Source organism: Gobio gobio (genome assembly GCF_949357685.1).
Source record: "Gobio gobio genome assembly, chromosome: 12".
Lineage (NCBI taxonomy): Eukaryota > Metazoa > Chordata > Actinopteri > Cypriniformes > Gobionidae > Gobio > Gobio gobio.
Genome location: NC_137105.1, coordinates 3232306 through 3251533, shown reverse-complemented (window position 1 = coordinate 3251533; position 19228 = coordinate 3232306). Strand labels below are relative to the sequence as shown.

General features: G+C 37.9%; 1 protein-coding gene across 1 annotated transcript in view; it reads left to right on the top strand.

The window, feature by feature from the left end:
* Positions 1 to 18593, top strand: part of gptl (glutamic--pyruvic transaminase-like) — a gene marked incomplete at both ends in the record, with an annotated part of 20490 nt that extends 1897 nt beyond the window's left edge. The window contains 10 exons of the mRNA XM_079832205.1: positions 736 to 831; positions 3346 to 3454; positions 5224 to 5357; positions 5432 to 5669; positions 8297 to 8376; positions 9241 to 9377; positions 11388 to 11562; positions 12674 to 12829; positions 13404 to 13504; positions 18590 to 18593. Coding sequence (XP_079688331.1) covers positions 736 to 831; positions 3346 to 3454; positions 5224 to 5357; positions 5432 to 5669; positions 8297 to 8376; positions 9241 to 9377; positions 11388 to 11562; positions 12674 to 12829; positions 13404 to 13504; positions 18590 to 18593 — 1230 coding nt within the window. The remainder of the gene's footprint in view (positions 1 to 735; positions 832 to 3345; positions 3455 to 5223; positions 5358 to 5431; positions 5670 to 8296; positions 8377 to 9240; positions 9378 to 11387; positions 11563 to 12673; positions 12830 to 13403; positions 13505 to 18589) is intronic.
* Positions 18594 to 19228: the final 635 nt, after the last annotated feature.

The following is a 19228-nucleotide window of genomic DNA, read 5'->3' as shown; positions in this document are numbered from 1 at the left end:
AATCGCTAAGTTAAAACGACCCAATCACTGGGTTAAAACGACCCAATCACTGGGTTAAAACAATCCAATCGCTGGGTTAAAACAACCCAATCGCTGGGTTAAAACAATCCAATCGCTAGGTTGAAACAAATCAATCGCTGGGTTAAAACAACCCAATCGCTGGGTTAAAACAATCCAATCGCTGGGTTAAAACAATCCAATCGCTGGGTTAAAACAATCCGATGAATGGGTTAAAACAACCCAATCGCTGGGTTAAAACAACCCAATCGCTAGGTTGAAACAAATCAATCGCTGGGTTAAAACAACCCAATCGCTGGGTTAAAACAACCCAATCGCTGGGGTAAAAAACAAATCAATCGCTGGGTTAAAACAACCCAATCGCTGGGTTAAAACAACCCAATCGCTGGGGTAAAAAACAAATCAATCGCTGGGTTAAAACAACCCAATCGCTGGGTTAATGATTCATCAGTGCATGCTAATCCTCGTATTAGTCCATTTTCAACCCAACTTGGGTTGTTTTTAACCCAGCATTTTTTAGAGTGTATACTTCCTCTGTCGCAAATGTTTATAATAATAATAATAATCATTAAAATATAAAATATTTAATTATTATTAATGAATGAATGTATTTTATTTATTGATTTTAATAGCAGAACTGAGGAAGTAAACAGACTATAAAGCTCTAGAGTGAATGTGAAGAGCAGCTCATTGTGTTTATGGTCTGTCCTCTCACAGGGGATGAACATGAGCGGCTCCTTCATGCCGGTTCTGGATCTGAGCTCTGCAGACGCTCACAGTGCTGGACTGAAGCCCGTAACCTTTGTCAGACAGGTCTGAGGTTTTGTTAATTGTTGCTTAAATAAGTGATATATTGAACATACAGACCGAACTGAAGATGAGCACAATGTGTCCTGCTCTTTTGGAAGAGCAGAACGTCCCGTTATAATCATGAACACTGACTCTATTCACTTTCTTACTAGTGAATGATTCATCAGTGCATGATAATCCTCATAATCTTTCATTAATACAGTGAGGAAAATAAGTATTTCAACTATTTTGCAAGTTCTCCCACTTAGAAATCATGAAGGGTCTGAAATTGTCATCGTAGGGTCATGTCCACTGTGAGAGACATAATCTAAAAAAAAAAGTCCAGAAATCCCAATATATGATTTTTTAACTATTTATTTATATGATACAGCTGCAAATAAGTATTTGAACAGCTGTCTATCAGCTACAATTCTGACCCTCAGAGACCTGTTAGTCTGCCTTTAAAATGTCCAGTTCCACTCCATTTATTATCCTAAATTAGATGCTCCTGTTTGAGGTGGTTAGCTGCATAAAGACACCTGTCCACCCCATACAATCAGTAAGAATCCAACTACTAACATGGCCAAGACCAAAGAGCTGTCCAAAGACACTAGAGACAAAATTGTACACCTCCACAAGGCTGGAAAGGGCTACGGGGAAATGGCCAAGCAGCTTGGGGAAAAAAGCTCCACTGTTGGAGCAATCATTAGAAAATGGAAGAAGCTAAACATGACTGTCAATCTCCCTCGGATTGGGGCTCCATGCAAGATCTCACCTCGTGGCGTCTCAATGATATAAATAGCAGGGTGTTCAAATACTTATTTTCCTCACTGTATGTCAGGGCCGGCCCTGACCAATTTGCTGCCCTAGGCAAGATTTTACTTGGTGCCCCGTGTATCAAGGTTTAGCACTACATGTTTTCAGTCTACGTTGCGGAAACACTGGTACTGTTTTTTTTTTAATGTATTGATGTTTTTTAATTTTTATTGTTGTTGTTTTATTTGATGTTCAGTCCATTCTACCCCGTCATTATGTTCATGATATTATTATTATTTAATTTTTTTTTAAAAGGCTGATGATAGTTAAACTATACAAAAATAGCACCTACGCCACATTACAGCCTAAACACAAATAAAAAGTAATTGCATCTAGCATTCATGCACAAACTATTGAGAACTAGCAAAAGTGTTTGTTTTCCAGTAGATGGCAGCAAACTTCCACTAATATGCACAATTATGTTTTCACCATGAATTAAACTGAGAAATTTAGATATTTAATGTGAAATTTACATAAAATGTTGCTATTTTAAATAAACCTGTATATAAATATCATTTCTAATTTCGGCAAATACATTTTAAAATGTCCATATGTCCCCTTAAAACTGCACAACTGTAGAGTAAAAACATTAGGCTATTAAAAAAGTGATATTACATGCGTTTACAAAAAGAGATGATATATATATATTTTTTTTAAATACACTATCTGTGGCCACTGGAGAACCCAGAACAGCTGCTTGCATATAGTTTAAGGTAAAACTGAAATTAATTAGCATACATTAGTATTTTACTACTATGCAATTAAATAAACTGTTCATTCATTACATCACTTTACCTCTGTCTTAACACTGCAAAAAATGCTCTTCTTATTTAGTAATTATTTCTTGTGTCCAGTCTAAACATCAAAAAATTCTTAAATCAAGATGTATTTACTAGTAAAATGACATTAGATAATTTTTTCCTTGTTTTCTGGGGGGAAAAAAATCAAAATTAAGTGAGTTTTAGCTTAAAACTAGCACAATTATCTGCCAAATGGGGTGAGAAAAATTCTTATTTCTGTTTGGGACAGAAACATGAAACAAGATTTCAATCAGAAACAAGATTTTTTTTCTCACCCCATTGACAGTTAATTTAGCTTGTTTTAAGCATAAACTCACTTAAGAAAAAAAATTATTTTACTTATCTAGTAAATGCATCTTGGTTTAAGAATGTTTAGATATTTAGACTAGAAACAAGACAAAATTACTAAATAAGAAGAGCATTTTTGCAGCGTTTCCCTTATCTTGCCTGCATCAGAGGGCTTCTGTTTTTTATGACACTACAATTCGGCCATCTGTCATAAATTATCAGGAAACTTTCACCGTGTCTACAACTGGCGCGAGCGGCCAAGCACCCTAAAAAATAAAAGCAATCCTGTCTACATCAGATGCGGCGAGAGGCGACGCGACACAACAAGTTCCCAACGTTAAACTGATCGCGCGTTATATTTCTGACGCACTTCAAGTAGCTCGGCGGGGGAGATTGATGAGGCGGACCGGGAAGATGCGGATGAAGTTTTTTTGCGCTTTATTTGGTAGCTAATATTTCAAATTAATATGAATAAAATAGTACCAGTAATACATTTTGGATGTGTGGCGCCCCTAGCATTTGCCTATTCCGCCTATGCCACGGGCCGGCCCTGCTGTATGTAATGAATCCCCGTCTGAAGCCCGTCTCAGAAGTGCATGTGCAGTGAATGGCGTTTCGTGTGGACTTGTTTCAGGTCATCGCTGGATGTCTGTATCCGAGTCTCCTGCGGAGCGACGCTCTTCCTCCTGACGCTCGTCTCAGAGCGCAGATGCTACTCAAGCACTTTGATGGAGGCAGTGTTGGTGAGATCTTTGTGTGAAATTGTGCTAGTTTATATATATTGTATATTACACGCACACTGCAGTTCAAAAGTTTGGTGTAGTACGTCCCGATTACATTCCCACGTTACATTCAAACTATATAAAGCTGCACGATTTGGGGAAAATATCTCATTGCGATTATTCTGGTTATAATTGCAATTGCGATTTAAAATGTTATTATTATTATTTATGTATAAATTTTTTTACAAATGAAAAAGTGTGTAAATAACTAGGGCTGTCAAAAGATTAATCGCGATTAATCACATCCAAAATAAAAGTTTGTGTTTACATAATACATGTGTGTGTACTCTGTTAATTATTATTTATATATAAATACACACATTCATGTATATATTTAAGAAATATTTGCATGTATATACTGTATATACATTTATATAATCTATAATTATTTATAAATATAAATGTTTTATATATAAAAATAATCTTTTTTTCTTAAATATATACATGCTTGTGTGTGTATTTATATATAAATAATAATTAACAGAGTACACAGTATATTATGTAAACACAAACTTTTATTTTGGATGCAATTAATCGCGATTAATCTTTTGACAGCCCTATAAATAACATTTTGTGTTTATATATTAATATGACTAATAATTATTATTAATGATTGTTATTATTGCTAAATAAAACAAGAAATATTATTATTACAATAACATTCATTATTACAAATTTAAAATAGAGCATTTAAGAATAAAAATAACAGTATAATAATAATAATATTTATATTTTATAGAAAACTTATTTTACAAAAAAGAATGGGTTACCTGTTAATATGCAGACAGCCTATGACTAAAAATCATTAGAAAGGTCTAAGGATTTATTGTAAAAAAATATATATTATTATAAAAATCTGTGCTTTTTATCTGTGATATCAATTTCTTAAATTCTGTCTTTAATATGAAATATAAACCTCTTATGATGCTTCCACTGTGGGCAAAAAACTCCTGTACATTAAAGAAAAACATATGGATTGTCATATCAATTTATTTAGAAGTATTATTTTTCTTATTTTCTACCCAAAAGTTTCATTCATACTGAAGCAGGAGGGCTCCACATTTTCCTCAGAGAATAATCGTTTGCAGGAAATGCCTAACGTGAAGCTAAGCTCGCGCTGTAGGTTGAATAAAACGAAGATAGCAATGCTTTGACTGATTAAACATGAAGACAAAAAACACGATATGGTGTATTGAGTTCTTCAAGCCTTCTCTGGTATTTTAATAATAATAAAGTATTCAGTGCTGATTGACATCCTGTGATAAGAAGCCACATCAGCTCGACTGACAAAATGAAGTGAGTTAAAACCGGTTATTAAACGTTGTATTTTGTTGAACAGGTTTTTGAACTCTTCAAAGCGCAATACTAGTTTGTGAAGATGTTTGACGCGTTGCTTTTTCAAACGCACATAATAAGCGACTCAAACTCGCAGTGCTTTCAGAAGGAGCAGCGTTTACTGATCTCAGATCAGCTCTTCACTGACACACTGGGCATTTATTTATATAATTAAAATTGAGCTTTCATAATCGCACATAAGCCAAATCGCGATTGCGGTTAGATTTCGATTAATCGTGCTGCCCTAATACTATATAGAACATACTTTTTTAGCGCTCACAAAGTACAGACTCAAGAGAGTATGCAATTTCAGACGCAGCCACTGTCTACTAATGCTGTCATGTGACCTGTGATGCTCACGATCTGATTGGCTGTCTGGTGGCTTCACTCTTCAGGTTCATACACCGAGACCTGTGGATTGATGCCCGTGAGAAACACTATAGCGAAGTCCATTTCTCTGCGGGACGGAGGCGTCCCATCCAGTCCAGAGCAAGTCTTCATCACTGTTGACGTCCAGAGAGGTTTGATGGTACGATCCGAAAACATTCGTTTATGATTTATTCTGTAAGTGCCTCAATTGGGTGATTGGTTGGTTGTGCGCAGGTGATGATGCGACTGCTGTGTCAATCTGAGGGCGTGTCTGCGGTTCTGATCCCAGACCCCGCCCCTCACACACTGACACGCCTCCTGGAGAGGATGGGCATGGTTCCAGTGCCCTATCGGCTACAAGAGCAGTGTGGGTGGAGCGTGGAGAGGGCGGAGCTTAACAGAGTCATCCAGGCGTCGAGAGGGCGGTGCTCTCCACGGGCAATCTATATCAGTAACCCAGGCGACCCTACAGGTGACAATATACTACAATGTAACTATATATACACAGGTGCTGGTCATATAATTAGAATATCATCAAAAAGTTGATTTATTTCACTAATTCCACTCAAAAAGTGAAACTTGTATATTATATTCATTCATTACACACAGACTGATATATTTCAAATGTTTATTTCTTTTAATTTTGATAATTCTAACTGACAACTAAGGAAAATCCCAAATTCAGTATCTCAGAAAATTAGAATATTGTGAAAAGGTTGAATATTGAAGACGCCTTGTGCCACACTCTAATCAGCGAATTAACTCAAAACACCTGCAGAGGCCTTTAAATGGTCTCTCAGTCTAGTTCTGTAGGCGACACAATCATGGGGAAGACTGCTGACCTGACAGTTGTCCAAAAGACGAACTTTGACACCTTGCACAAGGAGGACAAGACACAAAAGGTCATTGCAAAAGAGGCTGGCTGTTCACAGAGCTCTCTGTCCTAGCACATTAATAGAGAGGCAAAGGGAAGGAAATTGTTTGTGGTGTTCGTTTTGTTGTAGAAAAAAGTGTACAAGCAATAGGGATAACCGCACCCTGGAGACGATTGTGAAACAAAACCCAATGGGAATTAGTGAAATAAATAAACTTTTTGATGATATTCTAATTATATGACGAGCACCTGTACAGTATGTACGTATATGTACATACACACACAGACGCACACATACACACACACACACACATATATATATAATGTATGTCAAGTGAACAGTTCTTCTACATCACGTGGATGGCCGGGTATGTGTGTGTGGCTTACCTGGGGAACACATGGCACCAGGTGCATTATGGGAAGAAGGTGTGGCGGCGGAGGCAGTGATGCTTTGGGCAATGTTCTGCTGGGAAACCTTCATGTGGATGTGACTTTGACACGTCCCACCTACCTAAGCATTGTTGAGACCATGTCCAGCCTTTCACGTTGTGGGATTACAAATTTAAGAAAGTACATTGCATTTAGCATTTAAGGTAAAAATGATGATATCAGATGAATTAGTCTGCTATGCAAATCTTCCAGACCTGTTTTACTGGTTTCAGAGGCTCTAGCAAGAGTCTCCTTTCCTGCCAGACATGTTTTCTCTATTGTGTTTTAAAGGTCCTGTTCTTCGTGATCCCATTTTTCAAACTTTAGTTAGTGTGTAATGTTGCTGTTAGAGCATAAATAATACCTGTAAAATTATAAAGCTCAAAGTTCAATGCCAAGCGAGATATTTTATTTAACAGAAGTTCCCTTTCAAAGCCTACAGCGAACAGCCGATTTTGGCTAAATCCTGGTATTTCCTGCTTTAATTTCGTCAGTAGAACAGTTTGTTGACTAACCTCCGCCCACAAGGGGGCGTGGTCTTGCTGCTCCCGCGTGGAGAAGAGGAAGTGTTGCGTTCGGTTTGGTTCGGTTCGGTTCGGTTCGGTTCGGTTGCGTTTGTCGCCATGTCGTTCAGACGCTGTTATTTTCATCCCGGAGTCAAATCACCTTTCTTTGGCCTTCAGGGGCTGTAGTTTGAGCGCGTTCATCTCCCCGTTATGGTGAGAGGCGTGACCTTTCCGGGCAACGAGCCCTAATCTGCTGTCCAATCACAACACGGGAACCGCTGGCACAATCAGAACTCGTTACGTATTTCTGAAGGAGGGACTTCATAGAACGAGGAAATTCTCAGGCCGTTTTGAGGACAGTGAAACAGCGGTATACAGATCAGTAAATTGTGTGAAAAATACTGTGTTTTTTTACACATGAAACATGAACACGTGTTATATTGCACACTGTAAACACAATAAAAGCTTCAAAAAAACACGAAAAACGGGACTTTAAATGAGTCAGATCACTGAGATTCCACCTTTCGTAGCCCAGACGTTTCACCTGTTGTCTTTAATGGCTCTGGGATGGCTCTTGGAATTGGAGTTCCTGGCCAGTATCAGCATGCGAATAGTTATGCTGATTCATTGGGACTGGTAGGGCTTTCATAGTAGGGTGTGTCCTTTTACCTATACAACATTTGCATTGTATTGTTCAGAGTGTCTCCTCCCCTGCTGTATAATCCCTCCCCCTGAAATATAGATCAATTACAATGGACAACTCCTTTAGTTAGACTTGGAACCTCAGCCGAAGAACAGCACAACTCTCAATAAACGAGTAACGTCTGCTTTAAAGATATCCCAACGTCTCCTGGTCACTTCTTCAAACGAGGAAAAGGAAATTCACAACAATGGAGACGGTATTCCCTGGTGGCTGTGGCTCTTACAGCAGATAATGCGCCGCCACAAAGCACAAACGCTTCAGGAATGGTTTGAGGCGTTGACTCAGCCTCCGAATTCCCCAGATCTCAATCCAATCAAGCATCTGTGGGATGAGCTGAACAAACAAGTCAGATCCATGGAGGCCCCGCCTCGCAACTTACAGGACTTAAAGGATCTGCTGCTAACATCTTGCTGCCGGATACCACAGCACACCTTCAGGGGTCTAGAGGAGTCCATGCCTCGACGGGTCAGCAAAAGGGAGACCAACACAATATTAGAAGAATGTTATGCCTGATCATCAGTGTATACACACGCACATAAACACGTACAAGCTTTTGTAAGTGAGCTGATAAATTGTGTGTTTTACAGGGCATGTCCAGAGCAGAGCGTCCATCGAGGATGTGATCCGCTTTGCTGCTGAAGAAGATCTCTTCTTGTTGGTCAATGAGGGAAGTGTTTAGGCTGGTTTGGTCAGGTCATGTTCGTGTTGTTCAGTGTTGGGGGTAACGCATTACAAGTAACTTGAGTTACGTAATAATATTACTTTTTCAAGTAACTAGTAAAGTAACGCATTACTTTTCAAATTTACAACAAAATATCTGAGTTACTTTTTCAAAAAAGTAACGCAAGTTACTTTTTCACATTTATTTGACTGACAGCTCTCCTGCCCCCATGTTGTGAAAAATAAGTGGAAAGGCGTTGTGTGTAAACATGATGGTTATTGTAGTTCTAGACTAACTCGCACAATAAAGATTCTGAACTCCTCAAAATGAATAAAATCAGTCAAATGCAAAATCAGAGTACTCAAACCTCAAATATATAAATGTTAAATAAAACAAATATTTTTATGCATTTAATCTACCTTTATTGACCAATGTCGTGCTGCTGACCTTTGATGATTCAGTTAAGCCATGAGCAAAAATTACTAGATTTTTTGTTTTTATTGGTAAAACGTTTTTCTCCTGCGTCCTATTCTTCCATTATCCAGAATGGCAGCACATTTATACCTCAGCCTGAGGCCTATTATTTCAATTTTGGTATGAAGAGGTCTTTACATTAGCACAAAAAAGGACTTTTTTTGCTATTAAAAAACAAAACTAAAAAGCAAGCCCAGCCCAGGTGAGAAAAAGTAACGCAAAAGTAACGCAAAAGTAACGTAACACATTACTTTTCTTAAAAAGTAACTAAGTAACTCAATTAGTTACTTTTTAAGGGAGTAACGCAATATTGTAATGCATTACTTTTCAAAGTAACTTTCCCCAACACTGGTGTTGTTGGAAATGATCTCTTTATGGTGTCTGGATGTGTGGCAGGTTTATCAGAACAGCGTTTTTGCGGACGGCTCAGAGTTCGTGTCCTATAAGCGTGTTCTGGCTGAGATGGGAGCTCCTTATTCTGAGAGCGTTCAGCTGGCCTCGCTCCATTCGCTCTCCAACGGCATCATGGGAGAGTGAGCTCTTCAAGTCAATCTTTTATGGTGTCAGTCCCAGTGTTAATTTTGATAGCATATTTTTATTTAGTTTTAGTCATAGTCTTTTGACTAAAATGCCATTAAGTTTTAGTCATATTTTAGTCACCTGAATTGTTTTTAGTTTTAGTCTAGTGTTAGTCTCCTAAAATCTAATGAGTTTAGTTAAATTGTAAATCATTAAGCATTTAAGCGTTACATAACCGACTGTCACTTGAACTGACATTTTGACATCATTTTGTTTTTGACATTAAAAATACACGAAAGAGCTCAATTCACTTTTTTGTTTGTTTTTTAAAAACATCTCTATAGTTTTATAACTTTGTATTTCTGTTTTAGTTAGTAGGCCATATCAGGTTAAGCTAAAGCTTCAAATAAGTTTCAGTTAACATTTATTTAATTTCAAGTAATGAAGATTGTTTTAATGGTTTTAGTGAACTTTATAACCCTGATACTTTATTGAATATGTTTCAAATACTGGTCTTTCCTCCTGACTATGAATTCAATGGGAATTAAATTAAATACCGTTTATTGTGTAAGCAAAAACGAATATATAATGTGTGACTTTTAATTATAAACCAGCTGGAAATACACCAGGACTCTTATTTTGAAATCTCGCCTCTATTGCAGTTGCAGGAGCTCATTCAGGTTCAGATGAGGAGATAAAATATGCACCGTCAAAAACATATTACTATACAAACATCCTAAAGTAAACATTGTCATTATTCATCAGCATTAGTTCATAAACACTGGTCTGGCATAAATGTGTGTTATTGATTGATTGAGCCGCTCTGGAGCTGGATTGGAGTGTGTGAGCCGTGTTTTCCAGAGGTTAGATCAGCATCTGTTACACAGATCATCAGTTCTGACTCGATCTCTTCCCTAATCGACCCTCACTAACATTTACATCTCGCTTTTATTTGTTAACGAAAAAGACAGTTGATTTTCGTCATAGTTTTTGTCATCCAACACTAGTTTTTATTTAGTTATCGTCTCGTTTTCGTCAGTGAAAAAAGGTTGTTGACGAAAATTATGATGAAAGATATTCGTCAACGAAATTAACACTGGTCAGTCCTAATTAAACCAAACTAAAGTTACCTTCCCTGATTTGAAGTTTTTGAAAAATCTCTTCTGCTCACCACGGCTGCATTTATTTGATGAAAAATACAGTAAAAATTAGGAAATATTCCTCCAGTGTAGATCTGCTGTTCTCTATGTGAATATAGAGTAAAGTGTGATTTATTCCTGTGATCAAAGCTGAATTTATCATCATTACTCCAGTCTTCAGTGTCACATGATCCTTCACTAATCACTCTCAAATGAGGATTTGATGCTCGAGAAACATTTATGATTAATAACAGTCATATTTGTGTGGAAACTGTGATGCATTGTATTTTTCATGATTCTTTGATGAATAGAAATTTCAAAAGAACAGCATTTATTTGAAATATAATCTTTTGTAACATTATAAAAGTATTTACAGTCACTTTTGATCAGTTTAAAGCATCCTTGATGAATAAAAGTACTCATTTCTATACTGAACTCAAATTCTCAAAATTGTTGTGGAAACGTGTGATACACTCAAAAGTCTAGGATGCAAAATCTAAAAAGGTATTTATTTAAAATGGGCTATCTTTATTGGACAAATGGGGTAAGCAAAATAATCTTAATTCAAACAGAAAACAAGATTATTTTTCTTACCCCATTGGCAGATAATTTAACTTATTTTTAGCAAAAACTCCCTTAATTTTGAGTTATTTTCCCCCAAAACAAGACAAAAACTTTTGCTTGTCTAGTAAATGCTTCTTAATGTAAGATTTTTTAGATATTTGGACTGAAAACAAGACAAAAATACTAAGTAAGAAAAGCATTTTTTGCAGTGTAGCGGATGGAAAAGTTACATAGTGCACCTTTAATGTTGAGTATTTTGTTATGATGACCTTAATTTAAAGTCAACGGGAAGTCTCAAAGAAGCGTGTGTGTTTGATGCAGGTGTGGGTTCAGGACGGGTTATATGGAGCTGGTGAACGTCGATCCGGCTGTGATGTTATACACTGAGGTTCTTCTGACGGGAGATCTGTGCCCTCCTGTGATTGGTCAGATCGCTCTTGATGTCATGGCGGATCCGCCCCGTCCTGGAGATCCTTCCTACACTTTATACACACAGGTACATGCAAACACACACACACTATAAAACCTGTGTTTGGTTGTGGCTGCAGAGGCATTGTTTAATAACTTGATTATTGAATATTTATTACTAATGATGACATTATTTAATGTGTACAATTAATATGTATACACTCTAAAAAATGCTGGGTTAAAAACAACTCAAGTTGGGTTAAAAATGGACTAACCAGCGATTGTTTTTTTTTTACCTCTTAAGTCTCACTGTCCCGCTGGCGGCACACCTGGCACTCTTTTTTTGTGATCGCCTTTTTTCGTATAATATAATTATCATAAATTAGGTATCATTGGAAAGCTTACGAACTCAAAATTCATCATGTGAAAACCGTTTTGAAATTGGACGTTGCGTTACCATGGAAATGGGACTTTAAATTAATCTAGCGGGCTCCTCCCCTAGTGGGCGGTGTCTTGTTTCATATTTCAATATTTATTTTAACTACTTTATAATCAATAATCTTGACAAAACACATATCGTCGGAAAGGTCTGAGTCTCAAGGTTCCATATTTGGTGACCGTTTTGTGATGGAAGTGACATTTGGACAGAAAAATGCATCAATAAAACAATCAATGGAATTTCAATGACACCTGGTGGCTATTTTTGGTACAGCGCCTAAACAAAATCTCATGGGAACTTCAATTTTTGTGATATCAACTTCAAATTTGGAACACAACTTGGTTAGACATATGGCTTTGATTTTATAGTAATTTTAGATGAAAACATTTTTTGTAAAATGTATATTTTATATAAAATAAAAAATATTTAGTACAGTATTTATTTACAGTAAATTTAGACTTCCATAACTTTTTCATACTTTCATATTTGGAATTGCTTTCAATAATATGCTGAGTGTCTGCTTTAAAACAAGACCAAACTTAGGTCTATATTCTGAAGCATTCTTGAATTACAGCCCTTTAAGTTTGGATAGTGCATTTGCATGTGTATTCTCAATGTGACAGTTAAGGGGTTAAGCAAACATTTAACCCAATTGCTGGGTTAGTCCATTTTCAACCCAACTTGGGTTGTTTTTAACCCAGCATTTTTAGAGTGTATGTTCAATATTTGTGTGTGTGTGTGTGTGTGTGTGTGTGTTTAGGAGGTGGTGTCTAGGCTAATGACTCTGAAGTGTAACGTTTCCAGGGCTGTCGAGTTCATCAATGATCTTCCGGGATTCAGCTGTCCATCCGTTCGGAGCGGCGTCTTCATCTATCCACACCTGACTCTTCCTCTCTCAGCTGTGACACACTCACTGGTACAAACACACACACACACACACACATTCACATTCAAGATAAACAAGGTATGCATTGCCTGGAAATCGAACCCATGATCTTGGCGTTGCTAGCGCCATCATACCGTTTGAGTATGAACTTATTCAACAAATGAATGCTTTTCATATTTTGATACACTCTAAAAAATGCTGGGTTAAAAATAACCCAAATTGGTTTAAAACTTGACTAACCCAGCAATAGGGTTGTTTTAACCCAGCTGTTGGGTTAAATGTTTGCTTAAAACAACCCAATTTCTGGGTTATAACAACCCGATTGCTGGGTTAGTCCATTTTCAACCCAACTTGGGTTATTTTTAACCTAGAATTTTTTAGAGTGTACATATTTGCAGCTTTTTTACCCTTTTTGGAGAACTTTCTTCACTGTATGTAAAATAGCAGCTTGAACATTCTGTACAATATCTTCTTTGTGTACAATGGAAGACAGAAAGTGAAACAAGTTTGGAACGACATGATTCTTTCTTTAATGTGTGTGTGTGTGTGTGTGTGTGTGTGTGTGTGTGTGTGTGTGTGTGTGTGTGTGTGTGTGTGTGTGCAGTCTGTGGGGTCGTTGTACAGCAGGAGGTTGTTGGAGGATCAGGGTGTGTGTGTCGGGTTCAGTGAAGATCACACACATTCACGAAGCTGCTGCCACTTCAGGTACGGTGACCTTTTTAGACATGCAGTCTACACACACACACACACACACACACACACACACACACACACACACACACACACACACACATACACACACACACACACACTCATGCCCTGTCGCTGTGTGTGTGTTTTAGGTTGTGTGTGCTGATGCCATCAGACGAACTGGAGGAGGCTCTCCGTCGCCTTCGATGTTTTCACTTTAAGTTCCTCCAGGATTACTGTAAAATTACATTTAGTGCACCACAACAATAACAGTTTAATTAATGCACTCATTCATAAAGGCCCACAGATGAAACGTCCTATGATGCAGCCCAAATCATAATTTGTTTTCTTTCATCGTCAAATCATTAGCAGCACAACCTTTCTGGGATATTTTATGGTGTTAGTTTGATCACAATCACTTTAATAAAATTCACATTTTAAAGGCATTTCATGTAACGGTTTAAATGGTCAATTATAATTAATAAAGAAAATAATATTTCTATACGTTTGTTATCATTGTTTTGAAACATTTTCAAACAGTTGCCGCAGAGCAAACACGTCTTTTTTAACTCGTAATTCAAAAGGCACCAAAAGGAACAACAGCGTCCCGAACCCGCCCCCTGTCAGCCATTGGCCAAACAAACCGTCAGCTCCACCCCCAAGTGTTGTTGTGCAGGGCTAGACGGCTCGCTTCAAACACATAGAATTTACAGTCAACAAACGGACAACAGACATTTTACAGCAGGTTAAAGGGGTGATGAATTGAGAAGTCTGTTCCTTCATTTAACCGCGGATTCGTTTGTAAACAAGAGACTGGATTTGCAGACAGGATGAGATTACACGAACGAATGAAGCAACACACTAATGTGAGTAAAACATGTTTTTATATGTAGGCCTGTCACAATAACAAATTTTGCTGGACGATAAATTGGCCAAGAAATTATTGCGCTAAACGATAATATTGTCGTTCTGAGACCATTTTCATCTAAAATAATGATAATGGCATAATAATGCAGGTACACCATTTCAAAGATCAATAAACTTTTATTTCTGAAGACTATTTAACACTGAAAACGGAAAACATTTTAAATATCCACAATAAATGAACAAAACAACCAAAAACAATAAAAGCAATGGACTCTCAGTCGGTTAACAAAAAATGCACTTGAATAAATACCAAAAACAATAAATAAAAAGGAAGAAAACTGCAACGGATGATTGTGTTTTAGGTGCAGATTAGGGGTGGCACGGGTCACAAAACCCACGGTTCATATCACGGTTTTAGGCTCACGGTTTTCGGTTCTGTACGGTTCTTGTTGCTATTTCTTCTTTTAATCGTTAACACTCCAGAAATTTACTTCGGCATATGATATTTAGCTTAATTATCCACAATTTAGGATACAGTATTAAAAAAATCATGCACAAACTGAATTTGACTCGACTTTAAGCACATTATTGGGACCATCTCGCGCGCGCAGTCAGAGAGAGAGAGAGAGAGAGAGAGAGAGAGAGAGAAAGGAAAGAAAGAAAGGAGAGAAAGGACGAGGAAAACAAGCATGCAAGTGGAAATTATCGCGCCGGGAAAATTTATCGAGCTCATTTTTTTATAATGGAGCGATTAATTGATTTATTGACTATCGCGACAGGCCTATTTATATGTGATAGTAGCATTGTTACAGATCGTTTTATATGTGTACGTGTCTAACTGAACATTAGCTGTCACAGGCTGGAGAATCCTTTATTTGAGGTGTTGTTAGTTCATTGCGATTCGGGATCAGACTCGGACATGTTTGGGCCAGTGTTCGCAAAGCCCAGCGTCCCGGGGGTATGTGTTTTCCAGACGGGCTACAAAAACTGTGAGTTGTTCACTCTCTTGACTTGATATTTGAAGGGCGCACGCGCATGTGTGTGTGTGTATGGTTTGCTGTTATATCCACCAATCGGGCGGGCCAAGTAATAAAAAAATAACATTCCAATCAATCGCGAGTGGATGAGAGACGAATCATTGTGTTTGTTTGATGAAGACATTTTGCAAGTCCTGTGGCCGATTCATTCCGGTTGCCGTTTCCCAGACGCTTTCAAAACAATTCCTCACGTTGTACTGACAAGGGAGCGGAAGCTCATTAAATATGCAAATCTTATCCAATCATAGCAGTGGACGTTTACTTCCAAGTCTTCAGTGCGGCACGCCAGAGCGTTTCCTGAGAGAGCCTCAAAACCAGGGCAGAAATTAGCCTATTACTAATTCATGATGATGTTTTTGAATGTAAAAACCATAGATTGTAAAAAAAATATGGGCGTAGTGCAGAGGTGGACAGTAACAAAGTATATTTACTTGAGTACTGTACTTAAGTACACTTTTTGAGTATCTGTACTTTACTGAATTATTAATTTTTTGCGAAACTTTTACTTTAACTTCACTACATTTGAAAGACAAATATCGTACTTTTTACTCCACTACATTTCTATCAAGGTCCTCAAAGTCAAAAGTCGTTTCTGTAGCAGCTTTGCAAGTCAGTGGATGATTTTTTTTCTTCTTTAAATGTTTTTTTTTTTTTTTTGCAAAAATGTAAATGTCTGGGAGAAAGAGAAGCATAGACATTTGGATGAATCTGAAAAAGCATGATGAAAGAGTTCAGTTCAGTCTTTTTTTTTTGTGGCTCTGAGATGCCAGAGCACGAGTACTGAATAGAGCTTTCTTTTGTGTTTTTTCGCACTTAAACAGACCAATACACACAAAATGTCAATTTTCATTTTGGAAAGTATTCACGTAAACAAAGTTGATTATGTCTTAAGTGAACGTAAACAGTTGGGGGAATATCGGATGTGTATCAGTGTGTAGGATTTGTGCATTCTACCTTAAAGTGACAGCAGCTTTGTAAAAAGCTTTGTAACTTTTAAGTATTTAAATTAGTTCATGGTGGTCGTATGCTAACATGTCGGATGGAGCATCACTGCCTGGCTTAAACCACCATGATGACATAGCGTGCATTTATACAACAATGCAACAATAATAAAATAATGCATTGACATAAAAAAGGAAATTTACTTTTGATACTTAAGTACTTTTAAAAGCAAGTACTTCTGTACTTTTACTTAAGTAAAAATAGTTTTTAACAACTTTCACTTGTAACAGAGTAATATTTGACCAGTAGTACTTTTACTTTCACTCGAGTAATGGAGTTGTGTACTTTGTCCACCTCTGGCGTAGTGTCTGTGACGTCACCCATAGGATCTGAAGAGCAGTTTTGAAGCGTAAAGTCGGGTCGAGCTGGCCGTCGCCATCTTGTCAGCGCATCACGCCCGGATAACAGAGAATGGACAAAAAGGCGGGACGTGGGCGGAGCTGAGGTGACGTGACGACTGACAGACAGCAGACAAACAGCAATCCACCTGTCACTCAAAGTGGCCACGCCCTTAATTATGCAGAACTTTAAGGCTTTATATAGGGTGAATACTGGTAAAGTTGGACACTTTCTGATAATTTACCTTCTGCATAATTTTTCATTATGATCCAAATGTCTTAGCCCATCATATGATACTATTTGAAATAGCTTAAGATATCTACTATACTATACAGAATAAAAAAGAAAGAAACATTAAACACAGGATGGTTGACTCTTCCTTAAACACACATTGACCCCAAACCACATTTTTTCCTGGCGTTACTGTCAAACTGGGACACTCAAGTCAAACACATGAAATTATTATTCAAGTGTAGGCCTAAAGAATTAAATACACTATAACAATATAAACATCACTTTTTTAAGGGACATATCAGTTCCCCCCCCATCAGTCTGCCCACCATTTTTTGCATTGGGTTAAATTTATTTCATATCAATTTACATTTAAAAAAGAGGAACCTTCATGAACATATCTTCTAATTAATTTCACACAGGCTAAATGTAATTTCTGCTTTTTGTACGGTTAGTCTAGCAAGTGCAAGTGAAGCCTCTCCGTCTTCAATGATGCCATTCTCCTCGCCACACGTCTCGTAAAACCAGTCCTCGCAAATAATGCACAAAATCTTCTTGGGATCATTTTCATCACCAAATTTGGCTTTACAAATATTGCAAATGTCCTGGCCATCCGAGCTTGAGCCCTACATCTTTCTGGCAGTCTTTGTTTTTTAAGGCAATTTATGAAATGTTGAATGTGAAAGAATATGAAAGTTGAATCAGTCTTTGTTGAAAGATCTAGCTAGCTAACTAAATTAATGAGGACGGGAACTAAATTTCCCCATTAGAATTATTTAAATGGCTGTCCCAGTTTGCCAGTAGCACCCTGTCCCAGTTTAACAATACGCTTTTGGCAAACTGGGACAGTGTCAAAATCGCATTAAAAAAGAACTAGATGATTAATATGAAATGCTTTTTTTTTAACATTTTGATTCACCATTACATCCCATGACAAAATAACAATTACAAATTATTTTTATTTTTATAACCTTAACATTATTCACACATTGATGTCCTTTTACTTAACATCCCGAGCAAGGTTGTTGAATGTGGTAAGCCACACCCCCCAAAAAGTGATGTCATAGCCACATAACCTATATTTTTTGATCACATACTTGCTTATGATGAGCTAATTGATTTGTATAAATGGAAGCATATACATGTAAATATAGAAATGATAAAGCTCAACTGTCCCACTTTACCTGTATGAATGTCATGTGGTCGTACTACATCATACACGTTTCATAATTGTATCTGAAATATAGCTATTGATGCATGATGTCCACTGTAATGGACTGATGATTAATCAGAATTTTCTCCCAATCTAAAATCAACACTTGGAATGTTTGACTGTGATATTACTCTTTAGATATTGCTTGATGCTACAACACATTTTTTAAACCTGCAAGTCTCCTATAGGAGTGGATGGATATTCCAGAGCAACTTGGCATTTGTGACTGGCCATTGGCCATCTTGGTTTTGAGGGGAGAAAAATGGAAATGCAACGGCTTGCCACTTGGTGGCAATGATAGGATGATGCACGAGGGTCAGTAGAGGCTGATGTGCCATTAAAACCACTGTATGACCACTGTACATGAAAGGGTTAACGTGTTTTAAACTCATGTTCATTTGTCCCTAACAGGTGACCATCATTTTTCATATGTCTATCACCGTATCATACACTAAAGTATTTTAGAGTTTGATTTTATATATTTTTTTTTGATGTCCAAAAGGCACCGAATACCGGGGATGATCCTCTTATATCTCAGTATGTTTATTAGCCTAGTTTGCATGGTCCAATCGTGTGAATCCTCCTCCAGCATGAGTCAGCTCTGAACCGGAGCCGGTGAAGCGCTCGGGATCATCGATCGGCGCTGATGATGATGTCACAGCTGCACGGAGATCGGTGCCGTTTTACCGGTGTTAACTACATCTACATGCCTATGAGCCCTCGCGCGTGAATGAGGGACGCGCGCGCGGAACACCCGCTCTCCGCTGCATCAGTGCAGATTCTCCGTGCCGAACACGTCATCCCGGTTAGTTACGGTAGTACGGCAGCAGGATTCCACGCGCTCTGGATGTTTCCGTTCATCCGTGTGCTGCACCAGGGCGGGATGCGAATGACGGTCCGTGCGCTTCTGTTTCGCGCGTGTCGTGTCGGTTGATCGGTTAACGGAGCGAGGAGGAGTCTCCATCCCTCCCCCTGCTCGCGCTCTTCCGTGTCTGTACCGTTAACGGGGGCTGCACCGGGGGTCCCGCGGATCTGATGGCGGCGGCGGCC